The 20,477-nt window shown below is 44.9% G+C and overlaps 1 protein-coding gene across 3 annotated transcripts in view; it reads right to left on the bottom strand.

The window, feature by feature from the left end:
- The window catches only part of VPS33A (VPS33A core subunit of CORVET and HOPS complexes), a 33,258-nt gene that overhangs the window by 4,941 nt on the left and 7,840 nt on the right, over positions 1–20,477 (bottom strand). For 2 of the 3 annotated variants that reach the window (XM_033220299.1, XM_033220301.1), the window contains exons 5-10: positions 11,609–11,794; positions 10,497–10,671; positions 6,656–6,849; positions 4,108–4,234; positions 2,271–2,338; positions 1,035–1,172 (exon numbers count right to left, since the gene is read on the bottom strand). In XM_033220299.1, the coding sequence (XP_033076190.1) occupies positions 1,035–1,172; positions 2,271–2,338; positions 4,108–4,234; positions 6,656–6,849; positions 10,497–10,671; positions 11,609–11,794 (888 nt within the window). The remainder of the gene's footprint in view (positions 1–1,034; positions 1,173–2,270; positions 2,339–4,107; positions 4,235–6,655; positions 6,850–10,496; positions 10,672–11,608; positions 11,795–20,477) is intronic. The other variant, XM_033220300.1, reaches the window with a different exon arrangement.

The following is a 20,477-nucleotide window of genomic DNA, read 5'->3' as shown; positions in this document are numbered from 1 at the left end:
TGAGCATCAAATAAATGATAGTATATTTTTATATGGTATATAATTAGCTCCAAAAAAGAATAAGGCATATCTACACATCCTGGTAAGAAAGGTCTCCAGAATATATTAAAAAACAGTAATATGCAATGTAGGATATTATTTCTATTTTTAAAAAATAGTCAAGGTCTGGGCATGGTGGCTCACACTTGTAATCCCAGTACTTTGGGAGGCCAAGGTGGGTGGATCACTTGGGGTCAGGAATTTGAGACCAGCTTGGCCAACATGGCGAAACCCTGTCTCTACTAAAAATATAAAAATTAGCTGGGCCTGGTAGCAGGTACCTGTAATCCCAGCTACTCAGGAGGCTGAGGCAGGAGAATCGCTTGAACCTAGGAGGTTACAGTGAGCCAAGATTGTGCCACTGCACTCCAGCCTGGGAAACTCTTGCTATGTTGCCTAGGCTGGTATTGGCCTCCAGCGATCCTCCTGCCTCAGCCCCACAAAATATTGGGATAACAGGGGTAAGCCACTGTGCCCAGCCTGTTAGCTATTATTATATATCACACAAATACAATAAACAGTGATGGCTACCAAGACTAATTCCTCTAGGTGTTAAAAATTTTTTTAAAAAGTGGTGACAAGACACCAAAATGGCAGCATTGTATTTTTTATTTTTAAAAAAATTTTAACTTTTTATTATTATTTTTTGAGACAGAGTCTTACTCTGTTGCCCAGGCTGGAGAGCAGGGGCATGATCTTGACACACTGTAACCTCCACCTCCTGTGTTCAAGCAATTCTCCTGCCTCAGCCTTCCAAATAGCTGGGACTACAGGTGTATGCTACCATGCCTGGCTAATTTTTGAATTTTTGGTAGAGATGGGGTTTCACCATGTTGCCCAGGCTGGTCTCAAAGTCCTAACCTCAAGTGATCCACCTGCTTCGGCCTCCCAAAGTGCTGGGATTACAGGCATAAGCCACTGTGCCCGGCCCATGAAGTATTTTTTAAAAAGATGCTCTCCTCCTTGGCAAATTAATAATTTAAAAATATACTTACCTGGAGAATCTCTCTTTTGTAATAATCCAAAACTTTTTGTTTGAGCCCACTATTACACACGGATTGGAGGCAAACTAATCTTAACACCTTGATCAACGAGTGCTTTTGGGCGATACAATCCTCAATGTAATTGTTGACCTAGAAATAAAGTAGCGTACATATACATTTACATATACATATACACATACATATACATATACACACATACACACACACAATGCATGGTTTGGGAACTTAATTTGATGATTATTATTTTTCAAAGTCCAATAAAGGAGATATGTGGGAAAATGAGATATTTTTCCACAGCCCCTAACCCTTCCCTGAAATAGCTCTGCTAGCCCCAGCCACATACGCACCCTGGCCACCACACAGACACACAGACACACACACACTCAGTGATCAGGCCAAGTCACTGGAGCCCAAGGCTGCTGAGAATACAATTGGTCACTCCCTATGCCTGTCTGGACACATCTGTCTCTAAGGACATGCTTCTGAGAGGCTACCGGATGCCTACTCCATTTCAATAGTATCAACAACTAATCTAGCAAAAAGTATCAGTAATTGTTTTATGTTAGGAATTTTCATAAAGTGAATAAAATTTGTTAATATTAAGAGCTACTTAAAGGAGTTATATAAGAAACTCTTTCAAAAGAGCAAATACCTTAATTTATCTACTACGGTCTTAAAAAGATTTGATTATAGGGGCGGGGTCTCATCTTGCCATGTATGGCAGAAAGTGTCTTGCACAGAATGTTAAATATCTGTTACTTGATAAAATCTACACTTGCACATTTTGCATTTGCTCTTAAAAATATTTAAGTGGCTGGGCGTGGTGGCTGACACCTGTAATCCCAGCACTTTGGGAGGCTGAGGTGGGCAGATCACAAGGTCAGGAGATGGAGACCATCCTGGCTAACATGGTGAAACCCCGTCTCTACTAAAAAATACAAAAAAACTAGCCGGGTGAGGTGGCGGGTGCCTGTAGTCCCAGCTACTCGGGAGGCTGAGGCAGGAGAATGGCGTGAACCCGGGAGGCGGAGCTTGCAGTGAGCGGAGATCGTGCCACTGCACTCCAGCCTGGGTGACAGAGTGAGCTGGGCGACAGAGTGAGACTCCATCTCAAAAAAAAAAAATTTTAGGCAAGGCATGGGAATTGAAGCAGTTGGTTTTCTGGCTATAATCTGAGGTTTAATAAGTTTTCAATTACTTGTTTAAGAGGTTTTTTTGTCCACATACCTTATCAGTGTCTATTCCAGACATAAACTCCTGTTCCACGGTTAATTTATCAAAGAAGTCTTCAGAAGCTAAAATGAAATTAGCAAATTTGCAACTTAGAAATTAAATGTTAATTTACTTGAGTGGCATGCTTTTATACACAGAGCACAATTCAGAAACTAGACATGTAGCTGGGCACAGTGGCTCACACCTGTAATCTCAGCACTGTGGGAGGCCGAAGTGGGTGGATCACTTCAGGCCAGAAGTTCAAGACCAGCCTGACCAACATGGCCAAACCCCATTTCTGCCAAAAATACAAAAATTAGCTGGGTGTGGTGGTGCACACCTGTAGTCCCAGCTACTCGGGAGGCTGAGGCACAAGAATCACTTAAGTGGGGAGTGGAGTTTACAGTGAGCTAAGATCGCGCTACTGCATTCTAGCCTGGGCAACAGAGCAAGACTCTGTCTCAAAAGAAAAGAAACCAGACATCAAGCAAAAAAGCAAGCAAGCAATAAGTTTAAGTCATCACCTGAAGAAAATCTTCTAGGAAACGTGGAGAACCCTAGGCCTCTGCACTCCTAAGTTATACTGAGATACAGTCAACAACAGTGCTCCTTTGTATCCTTAGGATTTCAGTACAGACCCCAGAATGAGCATCAGTATGAATGAAAGCTAATTTCTCAAGAACATTTCATTTTTATCATTAGGTTCAACCCAATTTCAACTGGTTTCTACTTCTATGAACAGGAAAACAAAGGACTGATTTTCCAAGACTGTGATTTGGTTAATATTCAAAGTATACTTAGTAAAACAATCTCCTATCCAGCTTTTATAGCCCTGTGTTGTAATGAACAAACTCATGTCTGCTTTAATAGGTATCTTCTGAGCTCTTTCAAAATACTTAACATACACTCTTTGTACCAATTCTGCACAGAGTATTCAAGGGAAGAACATGAGCCAATTAAGTAATCCTTCAAAAAAGGAAAAAAGCAGCTGGCCGCGGTGGCTCACGCCTGTAATCCCAGCACTTTGGGAGCCGAGGCAGGTGCATTACCTGGGGTTGGGAGTTTGAGACCAGCCTGACCAACATGGTGAAACTCCATCTCTACTAAAAATACAAAATAAGCCGGGCGTGGTGGTGCATCCCTGTAAAACCAGCTACACGGGAGGCTGAGGCAGGAGAATCGCTTGAACCTGGGAGGCAGAGGTTGCAGTGAGCCGAGATTGTGCCATTGCACTCCAGCCTGGGCAACAAGAGCAAAACTCTGTCTCAAAAAAAAAAAAAAAGGAAAAAAGCTAGACTAAAAAAATTAACCATCTCAAATTATGATGGCAAACTTATGGATAATTTTTTTCTCTTATCTACATTCCAAATATTTTTCATATAAATTATAATGAAAAAATATGAGTTAACAAGTGGACCCTTCCTCCCTCCCTCTCTCTTTCAGTCTTTCAAGACAAGAGTCCTGCTCTGTCACCTGGTTCAAGCAATTCTGCCTCAGCCTCCCGAGTAGCTGGGATTACAAGTGCCTGCTGCCACGCCTGGCTAATTTTTATATTTTTAGTAGAGATGGTGCTTCATTATGTTGGTCAGGCTGGTCTCAAACTCCTGACCTCAGGTGATCTGCCTGTCTCGGACTCCTGAAGTGCTGGGATTACAGGCACGAGCCACCAAGCCCCGCCTGGAACATTCTTAACTATTAACATATGTACACTTCATTAACGCTGAGCACACGTGGTACTAAGACAGAGCTGACTCTCCCAGGAGGCAGTGTGGTGTTGATGGCCTAGGTGTCAAACCTAGATTGTATGTGCAAGTAGCCCCAGATCGAAACAATCATTACAAAGGATACTCACTAGTGACATCTTTGATCAATTCTGCAATTGAGGTATGGTTTGCAAGCGAGCCCCTTGCTGCCTGCATGTGGGGCAACTGGGAAACAAACTGCTTGATCTCCCCCACGGTCTTAGCATTGTGTCTTTCCTGAAATAAACAAGAGAGCAGTGCCTCAAGCAGGGAAGATAGTTCATTTATTTTATTTTTTTAAGAGGGACTCTCACTGTGTTGCCCAGGCTGGAGTGCAGTGGCGTGATCTTGGCTCACTGCGACCTCCACCTCCCGGATTCAAGAGATTCTCATGCCTCAGCCTCCTGAGTAGCTGGGATAACAGGTGACCGCCACCACGCCCAACTAATTTTTGTATTTTTGGTAGACATGGGGTTTCACCACATTGGTCAGGCTGGTCTCGAACTCCTGATCTCAGGTGATCCACTTACCTTGGCCTCCCAAAATGTTAGGATTACAGGTGTGAGCCACCGTGCCTGGCCAATTTTTTTTTTTTTTTTTTTTTTGAGACAGATTGTCGCTCTGTCACCCAGGCTGGAGTGCGGTGGCCGGATCTCAGCTCACTGCAAGCTCCGCCTCCCGGGTTTACGCCATTCTCCTGCCTCAGTCTCCCAAGTAGCTGGGACTACAGGCGCCTGCCACCTCGCCCGGCTAGTTTTTTTGTATTTTTTAGTAGAGACGGGGTTTCACCATGTTAGCCAGGATGGTCTCGATCTCCTGACCTCGTGATCCGCCCGTCTCGGCCTCCCAAAGTGCTGGGATTACAGGCTTGAGCCACCACGCCCGGCCGCCCGGCCAATATTTTAAGTGCTCTGTTTTTTGCATTGTTCAGAGGATGCTTCATTTATGTTGATGAGAAAGGAAGAATGGAATACAAATAAATCAGGGCAAACACAGCTCCAACAGTATATAGAAAAACAGAAAAGAAAAAGTATATACATCACTGAAATATAGAGTTCATGGTGCCTGTCTCCTGAATTAGCACTTCTTTAGAGAAGCAAATGCCTCAGTCTGTCTTCCAATGTACCAGCTCACACATGTGTCAGTATTTTGTGGACATCTGAGTATTGGTGAAAGATAGCATTATATAAATCATACAAATTTCCGAGTAAAAACCTAAGACAAAAAATGATGCTCAGAGGGTATCATAAAGAGGAAAGGTTTCCTATGTAATAGAAAAAAATCCATTTTTCCTGTTGACCCTCAGTCTTTTATTTGATGTCGAGACAGGGTCTCTCTGTCACCCGGGACGGAGTGCAGTGGTGTCATGACAGCTCACGGCAGCCTCTGCCTCCTAGGCTTCCACCTCAGCCTCCTGAGGAGCTGGGATTACAGGCACATGCCACTGCCCAGCTAGTTTAAAAAAAAAAAAAAGTTTTGTAGAGACAGTGTCTTGCTGTGTTGCCCAGGCTGGTCTAGAACTTCTGGGCTCAAGTGATCCTCCTGCCTCAGCCTCTGATAGTGCTGGGATGACAGGCGAGAGCCACTGTGCCTGGCCTGAACCTTAGTCTTGAGTATAGTCTATGAACAAAGCAAACCTAGCTTGGTGATGATGATATTTTTTGGCAAAATTTAATAAACCAAAAGTAATTTCAGAAATATGAAAATCAATTAATAAATATAATTCCTGAGAAAGATAAAATCTGGAATTACATGGCTGAGTTCCAAGCCAGCCTGGGTAACACAGGAAGTCCCCGTCTCTAGAGAAAAAAAAAACAACAGCAAAAAACTCGGCTAGGCATGATGGCATGTGACTGTGGTCCCAGCTACTCGGGAGGCTGAGGTGGGAGGATTGCTTGAGTCTGGGAGGTAGCAGCTCCAGTAAGCCGTGATTGTACCACTACATCCATCCTGGGAGACAAAGCGAGACCGTGTCTCAAAAAAAAAAAAAAAAAAAAAAAATATATGGAACGACATACTCAGTGAAAAATTCATTCTCAAAAACTTCCAATTTATGTTTCCAAAGTCGAAATATTCAGACTTTATGATCTTGTTGAATTCCCATGTTTCAAAAAGGAGCCTGAGCAAGAATAAACTAGTGAACGGGCAAGAGGAGGTAGGAAGGTGATAATAAAGCCACCAATTTCAAAGCTCTGGGTTGCTGGGGATTTCAGTCTCATTATCACCTGCCACACGTGCTGAGTTTCCCTGCCACATTCACACTGGCTAAACTGGAGTTTTCAGCATGAAGCAGAGGTTCTATCACAGAGGATCTTTTATTTATAGTACAGATGGCTTCCTCTTAAGTGAGGTAGGAAATAATTTAAAGGACAATAAAGCAAATGTTTATGATGGAAGTCTGTAAACTGCACACACTTGTGCCTCCACCTACCCCACACACAAAACAAAAAAAAACTTTACACAACGCGGGTCTGAGAAAGTTTAAAATGAAAGAAAACCTTGGATCTTCCAATACTGAATTTGCAGTTACTGAAGATGAGAAAAGTTGCATTGAAGCCTGGTTTAATGGCTACATATTTTTGGAGCTCTTATTCCCCTCAGGGATGGGCATCTACCTGAGACCCAGAGTTGCAGAATGACACCCAAAACTTGCCTCACCTCGAATGCTGCCGAGATGATCTTTGCTTTCTTGCTGAGCACAGAGCCCACCGCATTGAAGTTCTTGTCTCGGATCTCAGCATAGAGCTCCTCTGCAGAATTCAGCTGCAGCTTCTTTGCTTCCGTGGGGAGGTCCTTACCAACATCGCCCTGTTTCTTAGGTGCAAATTTCTCTGGAGGTAATTTCACATAACCTGAGCAGCAATGGAAGGGAATAAGCACCTGTGTGCAACGACTGCAAGAACCAATCAAGCGGCCAAGCACAAAACAGAATTTCCCTCAGGAGAAAATGGAAGATGGCAAATGACACATAGCTCTGAGCTTTTGATGTGCCATGATCAAAGTACAGGAAGTAGTGACTCTAATATTGATACCACAGTTGTGATTAACTTTGGGGCACCTATATAAACCACATACAGCACTGTACCTCCTAAATGTATTTAGAGATTAGGTCACCTTTCCACTCAGGAAACTTTCAAGGATCTCCCCATTGACTTTTAGTATTTTTTCAAACTAGATCATGTTCCATTAGTGGATCATGAAATCAAGCTGGTGGGTTGCAAGTGGCATCTTAAAAACAAAACCAAGACAAAACAAAAGAAAACAGCAGTACCAAAACAGCGAAGAGCAGAAAGTACAAAAGCTTATCACATGACGTTAGAGAAACTAGTGGTGATTTCAGTTTTTTTTTTAAATAAAACTTTTGTTTCAGTTTCACATGCACACATATACATACATGTATGTACTGGGTCATGATATAAAATACATTTCTGTGGGATGGAATCCAAAATAGTTTAAAAGCCATTCTAGAACAAGAATTAGAAACTATGATCTGAGGGCCAACCTCTGCTCACTCTCTTTTTTTTTTGAGATGGAATTTCACTATTGTCACCCAGGCTTGAGTGCAATGACATGATCTCGGCTCACTGCAACCTCTGCCTCCTGGGTTCAAGTGATTCTCCTGCCTCAGTCTCCTGAGTAGCTGGGATTATACGCACCCGCCACTACGCCCAGCTAATTTTTTTGTATTTTTAGTACAGACAGGATTTCACCACATTGGCCAGGCTGGTCTCAAACTCCTGACTTCAGGTGAGCCACTTGCCTCGGCCTCCCACAGTGCTGGATTATAGGCGTGAGCCACCACGCCCAGCCCACTTTCTGTTTTTGTAAATAAAGTTTTATTGGCACACGGCCACAGCTATTCTTTTTGTATCGTCTATGGCTTCTTTCACATTACAATGACAGAGTCAAGGAGGTTCCTCTGTATGACTTGCACTGTGTAACAAGCGAAAGCCTAAAATACTTACTATCTGGGTCTTTATAGAAAAAGTTGTACACCCTGATCTAGAATAAGCTTCCAAATTCCTTAGCATGGGAGTCTTAATTTCCTTCTCCCTACTCTGCTCCTGCCAAGCCAAGTGAGTCTCTATTTCCCTGGAACACCCCACATGTGCTCATGAACTACTGATGGCACGGAGCTGGTGTAACTCTGTAGTAAAGCAATTTGGCAACACGTACCAAGTGCCTTTCACCCCAAAAATCCTGCATCAGGGAATCCAGGGTAAGAAAATAATCTGATATATGAAAAAAATCTTATGTAGGCTGGGCACGGTGGCTCACGCTTGTAATCCCAGCACTTTGAGAGGCTTAGGTGGGAGGATCTCTCTCTTTCTCTTATTTTATTTATTTATTTAAGAGGGAGTCTTGCTCTCTTGCCCAGGCTGGAGTGCAGTGGCGTGATCTCAGCTCACTACAACTTCTACCTCTCCGGTTCAAGCAATTCTCCTGCCTCATCCTCCCGAGTAGCTAGGATTACAGGCGCCCGCCACCACATCTGACTAATGTTTGTATTTTTAGTAGAGACGGGTTTCACCATTTTGGCCAGGCTGGTCTCAAACTCCTGATCTCAAGTGATCTGCCTGCCTTGGCCTCCCAAAGTGCTGGGGTTACCAGCATGAGCCACTGCACCTGGCCTCATCTTTCTTCCACATCCCTCTCCTCCGGCCTTCCCTTGGCTCCACGTGGCTTCATTCAGGATGGCAATAGAGGCTGGCGACTATGCAGATGAGGGAAGAAGGCCAGGCTGAGACAGGTGTGGGGGTCTGTGGTGAGGCAGGGAGTTCTAGAGGCACTAGGTCCTGGCCACCAGTGGGAGTGTGGCCTCTTGCCAGTGCTTCCAGTATTTTTCAAGTCATGGCATAATTCAGGATTATTACTTAAAATGTATCACATTTAAAAACTGACAGGCCGGGCGCGGTGGCTCAAGCCTGTAATCCCAGCACTTTGGGAGGCCAAGACGGGCGGATCACGAGGTCAGGAGATCGAGACCATCCTGGCTAACACGGTGAAACCCCGTCTCTACTAAAAAAAATACAAAAAACTAGCCGGACGAGGTGGCGGGCGCCTGTAGTCCCAGCTACTTGGGAGGCTGAGCCAGGAGAATGGCGTAAACCTGGGAGGCGGAGCTTGCAATGAGCTGAGATCCGGCCACTGCATTCCAGCCTAGGCGACAGAGCAAGACTCCGTCTCAAAAAAAAAAAAAACTGACAGAAATAAATACCATGTGGGCCAAAACCAGTCAAACCAAACATGCTTGTGATCTCTGACCTCATCACTCACCAAGACCAAGCTCTAGCCAGCCATCCACATTTTCCATTGAGTGGCCTCGATCTTCTGTACCAGTTGTTTTCTTTTTTTTTTTTTTTGAGACGGAGTCTCGCTCTGTCGCCCAGGCTGGAGGGCAGTGGCCCTATCTCAGCTCAATGTAAGCGCCGCCTCCCAGGTTCACGCCATTCTCCTGCCTCAGCCTCCCAAGTAGCTGGGATTACAGGCACCCGCCACCATCCCCGGCTAATTTTTTGTACAACTGCAGTTAATTTTTTGACAACTGCAGTTTGCTCAGATGAATCCTAGTGTCTGAAAGTCAGAGGTCAGTATTTTCATTGTTTCAAGGGTTCTTGGATTTCTATGTAAAGGAAGCAGCTTTCTAACAACTGAGCCTTTGGAGGCATGGTCTGAGTATTCCGCCTCCAGTTATTCCTGGTTTTTATGGTATTCTTAGTTATTTTTTATAGATATAAATATAGTTTGGAACACACATATATACGCAGACACATACATAACAATTTCTAATTGAAATAGACATGGCTATGCAGTTTTTCATGTTCCACATTTATTATTTTGATGGTTCCATAGTATTTTCTTTTTTTTTTGAGATGGAGTCTCACTCTGTCAGCAGGCTGGAGTGCAGTGGCACTATCTCAGCTCATGGCAACCTCCTCTTCCTGGGTTCAAGCAATTCTCTCACCTCAGCCTCCCAAGTAGCTGGGGCTACAAGAACGCGCCACCACACCCGGCTAATTTTTTGTATTTTTAGTAGACACAGGGGTCTCATCATCTTTGCCAGGCTGGTCTCGAACTCCTGACCTCAAGTGATCTACCTACCTTGGCTTCCCAAAGTGCTGGGATTACAAGTGTGAGCCACCATGCTCAGGTGGTTCCATAATATTTTATAATGTACTCAACCACTGAAATTGTTTGGAAAATTCTGGTAAGAAAATGGAAATCGAAATTTTTATGCAAACCTCACTGATCCCCTTCTTTGGAATGATTCCTCAATGCACGTTCTTAGGCTTTGGGCTTTCTTGGGCCAAGGGTTAGAAAAGTTTTATGTGTTGCTAAATTGCTTACAAAAAGGTCTATATTAATCTACACTTTGAATCATTAAAATTAGATCTCTGACTTCAAATTATGCTTAAGTGTGCAATATACAAACAGTAGTCTCCACAAAGGATATTCTTCTCATATTACCTATTAGTGAAAACAGATGTCACGTACTTACTGTTCTGAATGCCATAAATTTCATCAATGAGTCCTTCATATGTCAGCTGAGTGGCAAGAGGTGTTAATAAATCCACATTCCGATCAAGCAACAAGAGATTATCAAAAACGGGAAATATTGAATTCTGGCTTCCTGTAAACTCTCTCTTCATCCTGATCATCATATTGGCCACTTGCTGGAAACAAAACATTGGATGAGGTGGGGCCCTCCTGGGAATGAGCAGATGTGAAAATTTGTCTAAAACCAGCAAGACAATCAAAAAAGTGAAAAAGGAGAAAAACTGGAAGAGTGCATTGCTAAGAAATAAGCAGCTCTAGAAAAGCACCTTGCTGTTGGCACCCATCCCAACACTTGCGCCAAGGGAGCTGCCATTTGCCAATGAGGCATAAAATCAGATCAGTCTATTCTTGTGATTGGCAGTAGTTATGTTCTATGAAGTCACTGCAAACACTAAATTAGCAAAGATGGAACCACTGGTCCTGGGAGAAATGCAGACTTAGGTTCCTAGGAGCCTCTGGTCTCAACGTTTTTGTCATTTGATCAATACATAACCCAGTTTTATATGTGTTTCTGCTTAAAGATGCCTGACTTAACATAATTATTGATCACTCACATTGAACTGACAGCCAGCAGCTCTGTGACTCGTGCCTGAACGAAGCGTCTCTGACACACGTAATGTCTCTGCCAGGCACACCACAGCCTTCTTGTGCACAGGACACCAGACTGCGCCTCAGCCCTACGTTTGGGGGCCATTTTAAACAGTGAAATCACCAAAAAAAGTATAGATGTGTGGAAAACATGACAGTGAGACTGTGAAAAGTACACTTGTTTGCAGTCCGAGAGCTGAAATGGGAAGGTGGAGTGTCACCTGCCTCAGCTGGGAACATGCACAGTGGTTACTCAAACTGTCACCACTGTGCACGCCCACAAAAGCACCATGAGTACTGACTTGGAGGTTATAAGTGCATTTTAATCAGTAGGCAAATTCATGAGTACAGTATTCGTACATAATTAAGATCAATAGAATTTGTTTGTAAGGAGCTTCCCGTTCCTCCTCCCTTCTGGGGTGTGAAGGGCCCCTTCTTTACCACCAGAAAGCAGCTGGTTCTTACCCGAGCGCATTCTCCTTTCCCAAAGATCTGGGGGATCGTTCCGTACAGAGCTTGCAGGGTCATCAGCCCCTTGGCTGCATGGTACAGGCTCGTCTGGTCACCCTCCAGGTAGCACTCCTGTGAGGGGAAAGGCCAATTACTGCCAGGCCATGGGGGCCTCCCAGGGATCCATCTCTGTTCCTGGGGCTGGGGTGCACCAACAGACAATAAAATCATTTCCAGTTATTTCATACTGTGCCAGGAAAATTGGGAACTCAAGTTCATTTTCAAAAACTGCTGCCTGTCAGACCAGGCCCTGAAGCTGGCAGCCCCAAGGGTGGATGCAGCCCTGGAAGCACTTCTCCTGGGCAGAGCCGGGGCTTCTGGGAGAAACCGTTCACCCAGCATGCCAGCTCTTCTGAATAAGCTCTTGAATAAAAGACGGAAGAATACAGACTTACACTGAACGATGGGTTCCCATTCACTGGTGAGAGTAAACTCTGGCAGGACATGCTGGGAGAGCCACATGCTAATTACCCAGAAACACAAAAGACCACAGGACAGAATACTTTATTGTTTTTACAAAGGATGAGGCAGATTTTCATGACAACTGACAACTGAAGGCCACAATCTCCTGAGTATGATCTCATTTTATAAAAAATATATGTATTTGCACTGAAAAAAGGACCTCCAAAATACACACAAAACCACCTGGGAAGGCTAGGTGCATGGCTGTAACCCCAGCACTTTGGGAGGCCAAGACAGGAGGATCGCTTGAGCTCTGGAGTTTGAGACCAGCCTGGGCAACATAGTGAGACCCTGTATCCACACAAAATTAAATTAGCCAAGGATAGTGGTACACATCTGTATCCGAGCTACTCAGGAGGATAAGGCAGGAGGATCACCAGAGCCCAGGGGTTTGAGGCTGTAGTGAGCTATGATCGCACTGCCACACTCCCCTCTGGGCAACACAGCAAGACCCTACCCGTTTTAAAAAAAAAAAAAAGAGAGAGGGAGAGAAAAAAACCACCTGCGAAGTGAGAGGAGGGAAGTGGTCACTTTTGATACAGGTGGATCAAAGCACAGATTCTAGACTCAGGTTGCCTTGTTCTGAACCCAGCTGTGTCACTTACTAGCTGTGCCCTGGGCCAGTTAGAGAATCTGTCTGTGCCTCAATTTATTCATATGTAGAAGGGAGTATAGTCCACAAAGGGCAAGGATTACATGAGAAAAATACATGTAAAGCATTTGATGGCAGTACCTGAAACATATAGCAAATGCTCAATAACAGTTAGCTTTTTTTTTCTTTTTTTTTGAGACGGAGTCTCACTCTGTCGCCCAGGCTGGAGTGCAGTGGCGCGATCTTGGCTCACTGCAAGCTCCGCCTCCCAGGTTCACACCATTCTCCTGCCTCAGCCTCCCGTGTAGCTGGGACTACAGGCGCCCGCCACCACACCCGGCTAATTTTTGTATTTTTAGTAGAGACGGGGTTTCACTGTGTTAGCCAGGATGGTCTCAATCTCCTGACCTCATGATCTGCCCATCTCGGCCTCCCAAAGTGCTGGGATTACAGGTGTGAGCCACCGCGCCCGGCCTAACAGTTAGCTTTTATATGGAATGATTTGGGTTTTTTACAACCATTATGCACTCATAAGTCAATACGGTACATTTTATCAATTCCCTCCACCCCTACCAACCCAGCATGTCCCTGCTGTCCACAGCCAGAAATGAGGGGGCCCTGAGGGTCCAGGTCCTGAGGAAGAGAGAACGTGGTTGTCACTTGTCAGGCCTTCTGCCCCAGGGAGGAAGGATGGCAGACATGGTGGGGAGCATTTGGTTATTATTGAAAGTGTCGCCAGACTACTCTTTTGAGTGTGGTGTATTTTAACATTTCCCAGAATATGGCAGACCATCATCGAGAATGTCAAAAGACACACTTTTTGGCAAAACTACTTAAAGCTCCAGATCAGATGAACATCCACGGGCAAAAGACATTAGGGGCCAGGCACAGTGTCTCATGCCTGTAATCCCTGCACTTTGGGAGGCCGAGGGGGGTGGATCATGAGGTTGGGAGTTCGAGACCAGCCTGACCAACATGGTGAAACCCCGACTCTACTAAAAATACAAAAATTAGCTGGGCGTGGTGGCATGTGCCTGTAATCCCAGCTACTCGGGAGGCTGAGACAGGACAATCACTTGAATCTGGGAGGTAGAGGTTGCAGTGATCCAAGATTGTGCTACTGCACTCCAGCCTGGGCAAGAGCAAGATTCTGTCTCAAAAAAAAAAAAAAAAAAAAGACATTAAGGAACTCCCCTCCAAATAGCATTCATATTTTACTTAATTTTTTTAAGTTGTACTATACAAAGACATCTCTTTTACAATATTTTTTAAAAGATGTAAAAGTTAGCAACAGATTTTAATCTTGCATTTTTTTTTTTTTTTGAGACAGAGTCTTGCTCTATCGCCCAGGCTGGAGTGCAGTGGGGCAACCTCAGCTCACTACAACCTCCACCTCCCAAGTTCAAGTGATTCTCCTACCTCAGCCTCCTGAGTAGCTGGGATCACAGACGCCCACCACCATGCCTGGCTAATTTTTTGTATTTTTAGTAGGGATGGGGTTTTACTATGTTGCCCAGGCTGGTCTCAAACTGGGCGACAGAGTGAGACTCCGTCTCAAAAAAAAAAAGAAAAAAAAAGCTAACTGTTATTGAGCATTTCCTATATGTTTCAGGTACTGCCATCAAATGCTTTACATGTATTTTTCTCATGTAATCCTTGCCCTTTGTGGACTATACTCCCTTCTACATATGAATAAATTGAGGCACAGACAGATTCTCTAACTGGCCCAGGGCACAGCTAGTAAGTGACACAGCTGGGTTCAGAACAAGGCAACCTGAGTCTAGAATCTGTGCTTTGATCCACCTGTATCAAAAGTGACCACTTCCCTCCTCTCACTTCGCAGGTGGTTTTTTTCTCTCCCTCTTTTTTTTTTTTTTAAAACGGGTAGGGTCTTGCTGTGTTGCCCAGAGGGGAGTGTGGCAGTGCGATCATAGCTCACTACAGCCTCAAACCCCTGGGCTCTGGTGATCCTCCTGCCTTATCCTCCTGAGTAGCTCGGATACAGATGTGTACCACTATCCTTGGCTAATTTAGCAACACTGTGCCCGGCTTCAAAATCCTTTCTTTCTAAACAGCATCTTAGGTGAATGTACAAAGCCAAAGACTTGAAATTCTCAGTAGAAAATAGTTCTGGCCAGGCACAGTGGCTCACACCTGTAATCCCAGCACTCTGGGAGGCTGAGGTGGTGGATTACCTGAGGTCAGGAGTTCGAGACCAGCCTGGGCCACATGGTGTAACCCTGTCTCTATTAAAAACACAAAAAATTAGCCGGCATGGTGGCGGGCGCCTGTAGTCCCAGCTACTCAGGAGGTTGAGGCAGGAGAATCACTTGAACCCAGGAGGTGAAGGCTGCAGTGAGAGATGGTACCAACGCACTCCAGCCTAGGCGGCAGAGTGAAACTCAGTTTCAAGAAAAAAAAAAAGAAAATAGTTCTGCCCTTTCTTACAAATCATAAGTAAAATAAACAGGTTATTTCTCCTCTGCACAGATTTTGTCACTCCAAGAGTTTGCTTTGGCTTCTACCAACTCCCATTAAATACACAAATATGGATTAATAAAAAATGGGTATACCATCACAGGTATGTGATAAAGCACATACAGAAAACTGTTGATCCAGAAGATAAGTGGTGGATGGATGGGTGTTCACTGTACAATTCAATTTTTTGGTATGCTGAAATTTTCCTATAAAATGTTAGAGGGAAATCTGTATTACCATCAGATGGGATTTAGTGTGAGTAAACCACTAGGGAACAGGGTACAAAAGAGCCAAGAGGGTTGGGTGCAGTGGTCCACGCCTGTAATCCCAGCACTTTGGGAGGCCGAGGCGAGAGGATCATAAGGTGAGGAGTTCAAGACCAGCCTGGCCAACATCGTGAAACTCTGTCTCTCCTAAAATTACAAAAAATTAGGCCGGGCGCGGTGGCTCAAGCCTGTAATCCCAGCACTTTGGGAGGCCGAGACGGGCGGATCACGAGGTCAGGAGATCGAGATCATCCTGGCCAAAATGGTGAAACCCCGTCTCTACTAAAAAAATACAAAACCTAGCCGGGCGAGGTGGCGGGCGCCTGTAGTCCCAGCTACTCGGGAGGCTGAGGCAGGAGAATGGCGTGAACCCGGGAGGCGGAGCTTGCAGTGAGCTGAGATCCGACCACTGCACTCCAGCCTGGGCGACAGAGCGAGACTCCGTCTCAAAAAAAAAAAAAAAAACAAAAAATTAGCCAGGTGTGGTGGTGGGCACCTAATTCCAACTACTCGGGAAGTTGAGGCAGGAGAATTGCTTGAACCCGGGAGGCGGAAGTTGCAGTGAGCCGAGATAGTGCCACTGCACTCCAGCCTGGGGAACAAGAGTGAAACTCTGTCTCAAATAAAAAAAAAAAAAAAAAGCCAAGAAAGTCCCCTAGTTATAGCACTAGTTGGTAGTGCCACTGACTTCTACTGTCCCAGATTAACTTTTTATTTTTCAGTTTTTTCTATGGCCATGTCTCACTCTGTCACCCAGGCAGGAGTGCACTGGTGTGATCACAGCTCCCTGCAGCCTCAACCTCCTGGGCTCAGGTGATCCTTCTGTCTCAGCCTCCTGAGTAGCTGGAATGACAGGTGCACACCACTATGCTTGGCTAATTTTTTGTAAAGACAGGGCCTCACTCTGTTGCCCAGGCTGGTCTCGAACTCCTGGCCTTCAGTGATCCTCCCACCTTAGTCTCCCAAAGTGCTGGGATTATAGGCATGAACCACTGTGCCTGGCCTATTTTATTTTTTTAAATAAGTTGCATTTCTCAGCCGGGCACGGTGGCTCACGCCTGTAATCCCAGCACTTTGGGAGGCCGAGACGAGCAGATCACGAGGTCAGGAGATCGAGACCATCCTGGCTAACACGGTGAAACCCCGTCTCTACTAAAAAAAAATACAAAAAAAAACTAGCCGGGCGAGATATCGGGCGCCTATAGTCCCAGCTACTAGGGAGGCTGAGGCAGGAGAATGGCGTAAACCCAGGAGGCGGAGCTTGCAGTGAGCTGAGATCCGGCCACTGCACTCCAGCCTGGGCGACAGAGCGAGACTCCACCTCAAAAAAAAAAAAAAAAAAAAAAGGAAAGTTGCATTGCTCCCCCTTTTGTGAAAACTGTCAACAAATTAACTCTTTTAATGAGGTGATCTCTATAACAACACAATGGGGAAAAAATGATTCAAATAATTTTATGTACTATACCAGTGGTTCTCTAAAGTTCTAGTCTCTACCTTCTAAGTATTTTATTGGTAAGAAGAAAAAAAATGCCAGGCACAGCAGCTCACACCTGCAATCCCAGCAGTTTGGGAGGACGAGGCGGGCAGATCTCTTGAGGTCAGGAGTTCGAGACCAGCCTGGCCAACATGGTGAAACCCCATCTCTACTACAAATACAAAAATTAGCCGGGCATGATGGCATGTGCCTGTAATCTCAGTTACTCGATGGCTAAGACAGGAGAACTGCTTGAACTGGGGAGGTGGAAGTTGCGGTGAGCTGAAATTATGCCACTGCACCCCAGCCTGGGTGACTGAGTGAGAATCTGTCTCAAAAACAATTAAAAAAAAAATTATAGTCTCCAGAGCAGCACCACCACCAGCAGCAGCAGCATCATAAACTCATAAATCAAAGAAACATGGGTAAGTGTGATTATGTTAAAAACATACACACAGCCAAAACTACCAGAAGCAATATCAAAAGAAACAACCAAGGCAAAGGCAGCCTACAAAGGGCGCATGTGCAGAGGGGCCTACATGCAGGCTCATTATCGGTAGCATGGCCTCCAACAGCATAGGGAGGAAAAAAGTGCCCTCCACTAGAAGGCTGATTGAATACATTACGGTACATCCAAACAATGGAACTCTATGCAGCTTCAAATGAGAATAACACAAGCATTGCCATATGTAGTAGAAAATGACTCAGATATATTATTAAGAGAATAACGCAACATACCAAAGTGTATATGTCATATGCTACTACTTCTACAAAAGTGGGAAGGGATTATATACTATGAGCTATAGCTGCATATAATATCCCCCCCAAAAAATAAAAAGAGAAATAGTGATTGCTTCTGAGATAAGCGGCAGTCTGAGAACTGGGGTAAAAAGTAGCTTCAGGCTGGGCACAGTGGCTCACGCCTGTAATTCCAGCACTTTCTGAGGATGAGGCAGGTGGATCATCTGAGGTCAGGATATCAAGATCAGCCTGGGCAACATGGTGAAATCCCGTCTCTACTAAAAATACAAAAATTAGGCAGGCGTGGTGGCAGATGCCTGTAATCCTAGCTACTTGGGAGGCTGAGGCAAGATAATCACTTGAACCCAGAAGGCGGAGGTTGCAGTGAGTCGAGATTGTGCCACTGCACTCCAGCCTGTGCAACAGAGTGAGACTCTGCTGCAGGGGCCATTGAAAACAGTATGCTAAGAATAGATAAGGCTCAAGGACAGTATCTCTAGCTAGTTGCACTTTTAATGAACTCCAGTAGTCAAGGACAGTATCTCTAGTTGAACTTTTAATGAACTCGAGTAGGCGCCAAGAAGGCAGACAAATAAGAAAGAGCTTAGAGACAAGGAACTAAGCAGAAGGTTACATCTGGGTGCAGAAAGTTTGTTTTGCATTGTGTTATTTTTGCTGACGTGGGGTTTATGGAGTATAAATAAAGTGAGGCGGAGGCTCTAGGCGCGGCCGCCATGTTCTCTGTTTGTCTTTGTCTCTTGTATCTGTTCATTCTCCACCACCACCGCGGTCCTCAAAACAAAAGAAAAAGAAAAAGAAAAAGAAAAAAAAAAACGGGCTGGCATGGGCGGAAGCTTAAGAGTTCAAGACCAGCTTGGATAACTCGGTGAAACCCCATCTCCACTAATATACAACAAAATTAGCTGGGCATGGCAGCATGTGCCTTGTAATCCTAGTTACTTAGGAGGCTGAGGCAGGAGAACTGCTTGAACCCGGGAGGCAAAGGGTGCAGTGAGCCAAGATCGCGCCATTGCACTCCAGTCTGGGTGACAGTGTGAGACACCATCTCAAAAAAAAAAAAAAAAGATTTCCTTCTTTGTCTGCAGAGTAGAAGATTTATGAAGACTCAAAAAGCACAATCTAAAAGAACAAAAGTGATACGTTTACCTGCCTTAGGATGAAAGACTCACACTTCTGATTTCAAAGCTTATGGCAAAGCTACTGTAATTAAGAGTGTAGTACTGGCATAAGGACGGACATATGGACATACAGATCAGTGGAAGAGAACTGAAAGACCAAAAACAGACCCTTACGTTTGTGAACAGTTGATTTTTGACAAGGGTACCAAGAAAATTCAATGAGGAAAATACAGTTTTTTCAACAAATAGTGCTGGAACAAAAACATATCCATGTGCAAAAAATGAAATTTGGACCCCCACCTCGCATTATATACAGAATTAACTTAAAATGGGTTGAAGACCTAAACGTAAGATGTAAAAAAATTATAAGCTGGGCACGGTGGCTCACGCCTGTACTCCCAGCACTTTGGGAGGCTGAGGTGGGAGGACTGCCTGAGCTCAGGAGTTTGAGACCAGCCTGGGCAACATAGTAAGACCCGTCTCTTTAAAAAATAAAAAATTATAAAACTCTTAGAAGGAAACATCAGAGTGAATCTTTGTGGTCCTGGGGTAGGCAATGGTTTCTCAGAGAAGAAGGAAACATCAGAGTGAATCTTTGTGGTCCTGGGGTAGGCAATGGTTTCTCAGAGATGATACTGAAAGCACAAGTAACAAGAGGAAAACTAAAAGGGACTTCATCAAAATGTAAAACTTTAGTGCACTGAACGACACCAATTTCACCAAGAAAGTGAAAAGAACTCACAGAACAAAAGAAAATGTTTGGAAATCATGTATCTGTAATCCCAGCTACTCAGGAAGCTGAGGCGGGAGAATCGCTTGAGCCCAGGAGGCAGAGGTTGCAGTGTGCCAAGATTGAGATCGCGCCACTGCACTCCAGGCTGGGTGACAAAGTGACAATCCGTCTCAAAAAAAAAAAAAAAAAAACAGAATAACAAGTATGTACATGTGGATATACAACTGGAACCCTCACACACTGCTGCTAGGAGTACAAATGGTACAGCTTCAGTGCAAAAGTTTCGCAGCTCCTCCAATTGTTTTTTTTTTTTTTTTTTGAGACGGAGTCTCGCTCTGTCGCCCAGGCTGGAGTGCAGTGGCCGGATCTCAGCTCACTGCAAGCTCCACTTCCCGGGTTTACGCCATTCTCCTGCCTCAGCCTCCCGAGTAGCTGGGACTACAGGCGCCTGCCACCTCGCCCGGCTAGTTTTTTGTATATTTTAGTAGAGACGGGGTTTCACGGTGTTAGCCAGGATGGTCTCGATCTCCTGACCTCGTGATCCGCCCGTCTCGGCCTCCCAAAGTGCTGGGATTACAGGCTTGAGCCACCGCGCCCGGCCCCAATTGTTAAATGTAAAGTTACCACATGACTCAGCAATTCTATTCCTAGGGGTGTGTGTGTGTGCATGCGTATTTATTTATTTATTTAAGACAGAGTTTCACTCTTGTTGCCCAGGCTGCAGTGCAATGGTATAATCTCGGCTCACTGCAACCTCCACCTCCCGGGTTCAAGCGATTCTCCTGTCTCAGCCTCCCAAGTAGCTGGGATTACAGGCATGTGCCACCATGCCCGGCTAATTTTGTATTTTCAGTAAAGATGGAGTTTCTCCATGTTGGTCAGGGTGGTCTCGAACTCCCAACCTCAGATGATCCGCCCACCTCAGCCTCCCAAAGTGCT

This window comes from Trachypithecus francoisi, unplaced genomic scaffold (assembly GCF_009764315.1).
Source record: "Trachypithecus francoisi isolate TF-2019V2 unplaced genomic scaffold, Tfra_2.0 Lachesis_group11, whole genome shotgun sequence".
NCBI lineage: Eukaryota > Metazoa > Chordata > Mammalia > Primates > Cercopithecidae > Trachypithecus > Trachypithecus francoisi.
Note: the sequence above shows the minus strand (reverse complement) of the source record. Positions and strands in the feature narration are given on the sequence as shown.